The 9,430-nt window shown below is 45.3% G+C and overlaps 1 protein-coding gene across 2 annotated transcripts; it reads left to right on the top strand.

The window, feature by feature from the left end:
* The first annotated feature begins 535 nt into the window (after positions 1 to 535).
* Tex37 (testis expressed 37) lies at positions 536 to 6,245 on the top strand. 2 transcript variants are annotated; one of them, XM_027429563.1, is made up of 3 exons: positions 536 to 562; positions 2,669 to 2,761; positions 5,826 to 6,245. In XM_027429563.1, the coding sequence occupies exons 1-3, from the start codon at positions 536 to 538 to the stop codon at positions 6,243 to 6,245; spliced, it is 540 nt and encodes a 179-aa protein (XP_027285364.1). The 2 variants fall into 2 exon arrangements, with proteins under 2 accessions (XP_027285364.1, XP_027285363.1); XM_027429562.1 differs by having other exon boundaries at positions 5,823 to 6,245.
* The last annotated feature ends 3,185 nt before the right edge of the window (positions 6,246 to 9,430 follow it).

Genomic DNA, 9,430 nt, shown 5'->3' with positions numbered 1-9,430 from the left:
TGCCCCACAACTTTCTTTGGACATCTGGGGTTCTGGAGTCCCAGGCCTGGGTACCACCTCAGGGCAGCATGATCCCTGGGTCACACTGGCTGGGGAGATCCCACTCTGTGCACCTCTCTGCAACTCAGCATCAGTAATGTGTTAGAAGCTAGAAATGGCCATGCTAGGGGATTTACATCACAGGGATAGGTGGATGCTGTAAAGCCACGGCTTCTGTTCCTTCAAACTTTGGTTATTAAATGTGCCTTGCTATTCAATACACCTTTTGGATAGGTGGAGCTGATGTCTTGAGTGAATTCTAATTCCTCAGAATCCTGCTTATAGTCCCATTGGCACAGGGCCCCATGCACCCGTCCCTAGTGCCTCTACAGGCTCCAGGGACTATGTAAGGTGGAATCATAGGGAAGGTGGAGAGAGATGGACTAGGGACCAGAGCTGTTCTGCCTGCTTGTATAGCTGTGGAAATGGTGGGATATTGCCCCTGCTTGAGGCAGCAGAGCAGGGCTAACTGACATGCCTTTCTAGGTCCTTGGCCATGGCACGTGTGGTGAACCCCAAAAAGGTGAGTAATGTAAGCTACACAGCACCAGGGTGAGCTACACACCATCAGGGGAAGTTTGCACCATTCTAGAGATTTATTTGTTCATCACACATTTACTGGGCACTCACGGTGTGTGTACCAGGCCCTGGACTTCAGAGACTGAGAGCTAAAACAAGGTCTCAGTCTCGAACACATCATTAAGTTTTTTGTGGTGGTGGTCGTTGTTTTGTTTTGAGGTATGTTTATTTTTTTATTTTTTATTTATTTTTTGGTTTTTCGAGACAGGGTTTCTCTGTAGCTTTGGAGGCTGTCCTGGAACTAGCTCTTGTAGACCAGGCTGGTCTCGAACTCACAGAGATCCGCCTGCCTCTGCCTCCCGAGTGCTGGGATTAAAGGCGTGCGCCACCACCGCCCGGCCTATTTTTTGTATTTTTGAGAGTGAGTCTCATTATGCAACCCTGACTGACATGGACTTGTTATGTCTTGCTGTGTAAACCAGGCTTGTCTCAAACTCACAAAGATCTGCCTGTTTCTGTCTCATTGATGCTGAGAGTAAAGGTATAAATCACTGTTATTCTTTTGTTTAAAAAGAAGAAAAGAGAAATATTGAGACAGACATATTGACTATAAGTTTATTATAAAGCCCGGTAGAATGGGGAGAATAAGAAGAGGAACAGGGTAAATGGCTGACCGCCATGGCCGGTCGCCATAGAGAGACAGAGAGAGCGCACAGAGCTCAGGACAGAGGAACAGAGGAACATAGCGGGACAGAGAAACAGAGAGAGAGAGAGAGAGCGGGAACAGAGAGAGAGAGAGAGAAAGAGAGCGGGAACAGACAGAGAGCGTTAAGGTGCAGGGGCCTATCTTTTAAAGGGGTCCTCTGCACCTGGGTGCAGACTTCTTTCCCATGGAACCTTGGGCTGACCAGGGTATTGCCTGAGTGGATTCCACCAGGTAACAGGGGCAGGCCAGCATAATGCCTGAACCTTTCAATCACCACACTTGGCTAAATTCTTTTTTTGTTTGCTTTTTAAAAAGATTTATTTTTATTGTGCGTATGTATGAGTGTTTTGCATGTACAATGTGTATGTGTGTGTCTGGTGCTTACAGAAGCCAAAAGAAGGCATTGGATACCTGGAAACTGGAGTTCTGAGTTCTGGATGGTTGTGAGTCTCTATGTGGGTGCTGGGAACTGAACCCAGATCTTCCACAAGATCAGCAAGTGCTCTTAACGGCTGAGCCATCTTTCTGTCCCAGCTTGCTTGTTCTTAGGTGGTTTTGCTCTTTAAAGGCAGTGTTTTTGGTTTCTTTGGGTTTTTTTTGTTTTATTTTGTTTTGTTTGTTTTTGTTTTTGTGACAAGGTCCTGGCTGTCCTGGTTTTTTGGTTTGTTTTTGTTTTTCGAGACAGGGTTTTTCTGTGTTGTTTTGGAGCCTGTCCTGGCACTCGCTCTGGAGACCAGGCTGGCCTCAAACTTACAGAGATCCACCTGCCTCTGCCTCCCGAGTGCTGGGATTAAAGGCGTGCGCCACCAACGCCGGCTGTCTTGGCTGTCCTGGAACTCACTATGCAGACCAGGCTGGCCTCAAACTCAGAGATCCACCTGCTTCTGTCTCTCAAGTGGTGGGATTAGAGGTGTGTGCCACCATGCCACACTAGCAGCCAGTGTCTTTTGTGGTCTGTATGCCTTGTACTCCTGAACTTCCTGCTTCTACCTCCAACTCCTGTATTATGGGTGTGTGTGCACAACCATGCCCAGATACTTCATTAGATTGTTTTTTAAGATGTATTATTTTTTAAGTGTGTGTGTGTGTGTGTGTGTGTGTGTGTGTGTGTGTGTGTGTGTGTGTGTGTGCGCGCGCGCGCACTGGCACACATGTATGGATGGAGATGCCCTCAGAGGTCAGAGGCATCAGATCTCCCTAGAACTACAGGGAATTGTTGGAATGGAACTTCTGTCAGGCTCCTGTGATGGTGGGAGGAGAGTGGTAAGGGACAGAAGATCCTGCACAACTCCTGATGCCAGGCCCCAAAACTAGCTTTATTCTTAGTCAGTAAGCCCTGGAAGAGCTGTAAGTGGAAGAATGAGAGAGCCAGGCTCTTGTTTTGTTTTCTCCCTTGTCTTCTAGAACTACGTGGACCTAGACATATATCAAAGCTCATACATGGTGGACTATAAGCCCTTCGGAAAACAGAAATACTCCAGAGTCACAACAGAAGAGGTAGGGGTAGCTGCAGGCCTGCTATCCATTCCATGGTTCCCTAGAAAAATCTTTATTTTACTTCTTGTGTGTTTTGCCTGATGTATGTGTATGTACTACTACAAGCATGCAGTGCCCAAAGAAGTCAGAAGAAAGTGTTGGATCCTCTGGAACCAGAATTATGGATGAGCCACCAAGCCAGTGCTGGTGACTGAACCCTGGCCCTCGGTTTCTAACCACTGAACCATTTCTCCAGGCCCATGATTTTTATTTTAATGTGGACATTGTGGCTTTTAAAATAGCCAGTGCCAGGGGACTTCACTTAGAGGTTTCGCCCGCTTGTGTGTGCAAGCACATGCATGCAAGTGATATGTCAAAATGTATAGCACATGTCAAATTATAATTATTATCCATATATATATATATATATATATTTGGCTTTTCAAGACAGAGTTTCTCTGTGGCTTTGGAGGCTGTCCTGGAATGAGCTCTTATAGACCAGGCTGGTCTCAAACTCACAGAAATCTACCTGCCTCTGCCTCCTGAGTGCTAGGTGCATTTATAATTTAAGTAACACTGATGAGGGCCAGCGAGATGGCTCAGCAGGTAGAGGTGCTTGCCACCAAGCCTGAGTTCAATTCCCAGGACTCACATGGTAGAGAGAGTGAACTAATTCCCATAATTGTCTTCTGACTTCCACATGTACCATGGCATGTTTGTGTAGACCTCCGCATATACCATGGTGCATACACATGCATGCACAATAAATAATTAACTATAACAAAACTTTAAATAACACTCATAAAACCAACACTGATGTACCCATTATTGACCAGATTAAGCATGGCATAGCTTGTGTATTCTTTTTCTTACTCCCATATTCTGAATGGCAGCTTAGTTCCATGTGTTTGTAGAATTCTTCTTGTTTTTTATTTTGAAATAAGGTCTCATGTGGTTTAGACTTAAGCTTGTTTTGTAACTCATTTTCTTCTTTTTGTTTTTCAAGACAGGGCTTCTCTATGTAGCTTTGTAGACCAAACTGGCCTCGAACTCACAGATATGCCTGCCTCAGCCTCCCAAGTGCTGGGATTAAAGGCGTGAGTCACCACTGCCCAGCCTCTCCTCTTATTTCTTTCTTTCTTTCTTTCTTTCTTTCTTTCTTTCTTTTTTTTTTTTTGGAGATAGAGTTGAGTTTGAGAGATTACTCATTTGATAAACTACTTGCTGTACAAGCATGAGGACCCAAGTTTGATCCCTGAAACCCATAAAAAAAAAAAAAAAAAAACCAGGCATAGTAGCATGTGCTTGTAATCCCAGTGCTAGGGAGGCAGAGACAGTCGAATCCCTGGAACTCGTTGACTATGCAGTCTAGCCAGATGGGCACAGTGAGAGACCCTGTCTCAAAAGATAAGGCGGATGGTTCCTGAAAACAACATATGAGGTTGATCTCCAGTCTCTACATGTGCTTGCACAGATGTGCACATTTCCCCACCTTTCTCCTCCCAGTGTGGCATGTATGAGCGCAGCGCGCCCCCACACACACACACACACACACACACACACACACACACACACACACACACACACACACACACACACGTGCGCCGCACACACAAATAAAAATAAAATGTACTATGTAATGAAAAACAATTTATGTGTGTGTTGGCCTGCATGCATGTATGCACACCACATGTATGTCTGGTGTCCACAAAGGCCAGAGGAGGGCATCAGATCTTGGTATTGGAGTTACTTGGTTTTATGCTGCCATGTAGGCGCTTGGAACCAAACTCCAGTCCTTTGCAAGAGCATTAAGAGCTAATAACCACTGAAGTTTCTCTCTAGCCCCATTACATTTGAAGAGTGAATCATTCATCCCCTTCTGTGGCTTTCACTATTGCTAAGCATTATGGGTATCACTCATGTCCTGTGGAGAGTTCACTCTATGAACTCTCCACGATGTGGGGGCTTCCTTCCCTTGGTGGACACTTGAGTTGTTTTGTAGCTGTTTGGATGCTTCTATGAGGTGGAAGCGTATTCTAACGTGCAAGAGTTTTTCTGCCAGGAGTGGGGTTACTAATTCTCAAGTGTTAGGGCAGCACATTTTCCCCTAAAAGCTTACTTTAGCTCATGCCATTTTGAGCAGTGGTGGCCGTGATGAAACTGCTGTTCTGTGAAGCTTGAAAGGGTTCACAGATTTGGTGAGTGTGGATTCATATGGTCTGTGGCCATAAATTTCTTTTCTTTCTTTCTTTCTTTCTTTCTTTTTTTTTTTTTTTTTTTTTTTTTGGTTTTTGGAGACAGGGTTTCTCTGTGGCTTTGGAGGCTGTCCTGGAACTAGCTCTTGTAGACCAGGCTGGTCTCGAACTCACAGAGATCCGCCTGCCTCTGCCTCCCATAATTTTCTTTTTTAATTTTTGTTTTGTTTTTCAAGACAGGGTTTTTCTCTCTTTGTAGCCCTGGCTATGCTGCCCGTAGTTTTCTTTTGTAAATTTTATGTTATTTATGTTTGTATGTATGTGAGGTACAAGTATGTCAGGATGCCCACACACGTACATACTGAACAACTACACAGATGCACAACCGAGAACACACAACAAATACAGTGCTATAAAAAAATAATCAAAACTAGCCAGGCTGTGGTGCAGCATGCCTTTAATTCCAGCACTTCAGAGGCAGAGGCAAGAGGATCTCTGTGAGTCTGAGGCCAACCTGGTCTAAAGAGAGAGTTCTAGTATAGCCAAGGCTATACAGAGAAACATCTTAAAAAAAACCAAGTAAGTAAATAAAAATTAATATTTATGTGTATGGGTCTTTTGCCTGTGTATATGTACCACATGCATGCCTGGTGCCCACAGAAGCCACAGGGGTGTCAGTTCTCTGGAACTGGAGTTGTAGATGGTTGTGAGCCACCACATGGGTGCTGGGAATCGAACATCCGTCCTCTGCAAGAGCAGCCAGTGCTCTCAATATTCATCTCTCCAGCCCTGAACTTCACACTTTTAAAGTCCTGTGCATTTTGTCTGGAGTGCTTTGAGGGACCTTGCCTCGGCGACTTTTCTCAGTCTTCCCTTTGTTTCTACAGCAGGCCAAGCTTGACACTCAGCTCCGGAACAAAGAGTTTTACCGGCCTATGCCCAGCCCCAACCCCAGGTTGGAGGATGGGTACCCTGCTTTCAAAAGACCCTATATGACTGCAAAAGACTTGGGACTCCCTGGCTTCTTCCCACCACAGGAACCGGAAACCCCTGAGAAGGAGGAATGCAGGTTCACCAACACCTGCTACTATGCATACCCAGCTTCCTTGGCTATGTACCTGGCCCAGTATGAACCCTTTTGGCTTCATCAGAGGAAAGACTTCCCGTGCCTCTTTGAGCCTGAGAAGCAGCCTGCTCCAGAATTGGGCAAAGGCTACCTTCTACTCCCTGGCTGTCCCTGTTTTCAGCATCACAGTGTCAAGGTCCCCATCTTGAATAGGTGGGGCCCCTTGTTGCCATTTTACCAGTAGAAGTGTGAGAATCCTGCTGTTTCAGTGCATGAGGAATTCCATGCCAAGGCTCAGAGAAGGCATCAAAAATAAACCTGGGAAGATGTTCCTTATGACAATGGGTGTTTTCACCATAATCACCGGCCTCTCTGTCTCTGTGCAGTAAAAAGGAGGGGAGGGAAGAAGGAGGGAAAAGCAGTGTGTGTGTGCCCAGTTGGAATTAGTGTCATTTATATTTTTTATAGCTTTTTTGAGATGTGCATAGAGAATGTGTGTGTGAGAGTGGTGGCGTCTGTATGCCATGGTGCACATGTGGAGGTCAGAGGACAATCCCTGGGGTCATTCCTTATACTTGAAGATCTGGTCTTTTCTGTTGCTTGCTATTACTTACCCTGAGCCAGCTCACACACATTCTTTGTCATCCCAGAATGTACCTCGCTAAGGGGGATCTTAAGATATTCTGAGCTCCCTGTATTCTATTGCCTGATGTCCTTTACTGACTTTTTTTCTGCTTCCACATCTGAGGGGAATAAAAAGCTGTGCTGTTGACAAACTTGCTGCTTGGGTCATCAGCCCTAGCAGCCCTCCTAACCGCTGCATCGGTCTCTTCTCTTTGTCAGCCTTTTTGTTTGTTTGTTTATTTCTCCGTTCCTGGTCCTCCCCCTGGGGACCCTGTCCGGTTCTTCTTTGTCTGAGTATACCCATTGTGGGTACATTCTTAGACGTGATAAACTTGCGTGTCCTCTGGCATCTGTGTCTCCAATGGTCGGGTTACACTCCTGTTTGCCTGAGACTGCTCAACCTGAGGGGGCCGCAACTCGCATTGTCCCAACCTTTCCGCTGACACTGTCATACCTAGGTAGCTAGTCTGAGTCCTTCCTTTTCCTGTCTTTACACCAATAATTCCTGGCGCCACTCCTGGTGAGCTGGCGCCAGATTCCCGACACAACTGGGAGAATCGATGTAGCATCCCTGTATTTTAAATCTTTGCAAACGGAGGCCACGTGGTGCCCCCCCCCAACCTCCCTCCTCCCGGCATAGTCAGGATGGGGCAGGGGTGACGGCTGGCTCGAAAACTAGCTATGTCCCCTGGGGTGGGGGTCGGGGGTGCTCCTCAAAGTCCTGGAAGGATTGAGGCACCCCGAGTCCTTTACTGCAAACCACACGCTGCATGTCAAGTTGCCTTCACCCAATCCTGATGCCAGTCCATGCTCCTCAGGTGCATGCATTCCCACTATGTCACCTGGTTTTCTATGTGGCAGATTTAAGCAGGCTGGGTTTTATTTGCTTGCTTGTTGAGACGGGGGTCTCACTATGTAGCTCTTGCTGGCTGAGAACTCACTATATAGTTCAGACTGTCCTGGAATTTGTAGAGATTGCCTGGACCGTTTGTCTTGAGTGCTGGGATTAAAGCTGTGCCGACAAAAGTCACCTGGCCTTTACAAGTCTGTGTCCTTCCCTTTTGCTCCCTTCAGCTTTCATTTTTGTCCTTTCCACCTGAGAATAATCAAAGGGAGAAGCCAGGAGTTCCTTTTCTACCGTTCTATGCAACCAGACAGAAGGATACTCATGGTTCTGCGTGTGTGTGTGTGTGTGTGTGTGTTTTGTCTTTGCTTTTTTTTTTTTTTTGCTTTTTTTTTTTTTTTTTTTTTTTTTTTTGTCTTGCTTTGTTTTTTAAATCTACAGTTTAGCCACACTAGCCCTGCTCGGAGAAGGCACTCATCTTCGAGCTGAGGGACGCGAGCCCTGACTTCATTCTGAGTCTCTATTGATCTCTGGGTGTGTATCAGATCCTACAATAAAGGTCAGGTCTCTCTCTCATTTTCATCTTCACGCTGTGTTGTTTGCAGTAGTGGAAGCAGATTAGAGAGCTGAAGGACAATTGTAAACAAGAAGCCAGAGGCTTCGAGGTCTTGTCACCTGTCACTCCAGAAGGGGGAAGGGGAATGGGGAATGCCCTCAGGGTTAAGCAAGAAGGGGACTTGTTATGCAAATGTGGATGGTGTAGTGGCAAGCGGGTTATTAAAAGCTACTGTTGTGCTGCTGTAGTTATGTTAGCTATGTGTTTTTTGCCCCCTGGCATGTAAAACAATGGAAACTTTTTTTTTTTTTTTTTTTTTTTTACCAAGAACCTAGTAAAACCAGAGGTCATGCCAATTCTATAAAACAGTACAAATCCAAGATTACTAGCGTATGTTTCCTTCCTTCCCTCCCTCCTTCCTTCTTTCTTTCGTGTTTTGTGGTTTTTTTGAGAAAGAGCCTCAGGTAACCCGACTGGCCTCAAAAAATTTCTATGGAACCCAAACTGGCTTTTCATTTTTGAACCTCCTGCCAGTGCAGAAGAAGGTGGATCTATGAGTTTGAGGTCAGCCTGGTCTACATATTGAGTTCCAGGAGAGTCCACAAAGAAAGAAAGAAAGAAAGAAAGAAAGAAAGAAAGAAAGAAAGGAAATTCTCAAAAATCCTACCTCCACTTCCGAAATGCTTGGTTTCAGGTCTGAAACACCTGGTTCTGGTTTTGTCATTTTATTTATTTGACATAATTGACAGTGATAAAAGTAGTCACAAAACAGTTGTATCCTTGAAGAAGTTCACCCCACGCACTCCTTACCCAGGAAAACAATTCCATCCACAGGAAACTATCTACCTCTCTGCAACTTGTATTTGCCATTTCTCTTCCTAAAACACCAATTCCACTTTGCAGTGTGAATAAATCTCCCTTGATCCACCGAACTGAGTAACTCTTTTTTTTTTTTTTTTTTTTTTGGTTTTTCGAGACAGGGTTTCTCTGTGTAGCTTTGGAGCCTATCCTGCACTCGCTCTGGAGACAAGGCTGGCCTCGAACTCACAGAGATCTGCCTGCCTCTCCCTGCCAAGTGCTAAGATTAAAGGTGTGTGCTACCACTGCCTAGCTATTTTTAAGTACATATGTGTGTCTATATACCACTGGTCAGGTGCCCAAAGAGGCCAGAAAAGGGAATCTGATCACTTGGAGATGGAATTACTAATGTTTGTGAACCAACCAGTGTGGGTGCTGGTAATGGACTTGGGTCCTCTGGAAGAGCAGTGAGCACTTTTAAACACAGCCATCTCTCCAGTCCTAACTTAACTTTTTTTCTTCTTTTTTTCTTATCTTTTGTTTTGTTTTGTTTGAGACAGAGTTTGTCTGCATAGCCCTGCCTGTCATGGAACTGAATTTGAACTCA

Source organism: Cricetulus griseus, chromosome 8 (genome assembly GCF_003668045.3).
Source record: "Cricetulus griseus strain 17A/GY chromosome 8, alternate assembly CriGri-PICRH-1.0, whole genome shotgun sequence".
NCBI classification, from domain to species: Eukaryota; Metazoa; Chordata; class Mammalia; order Rodentia; family Cricetidae; genus Cricetulus; species Cricetulus griseus.
The sequence above is the reverse complement of the archived record's forward strand: the minus strand, read 5'-3'. Positions and strand labels throughout refer to the sequence as shown.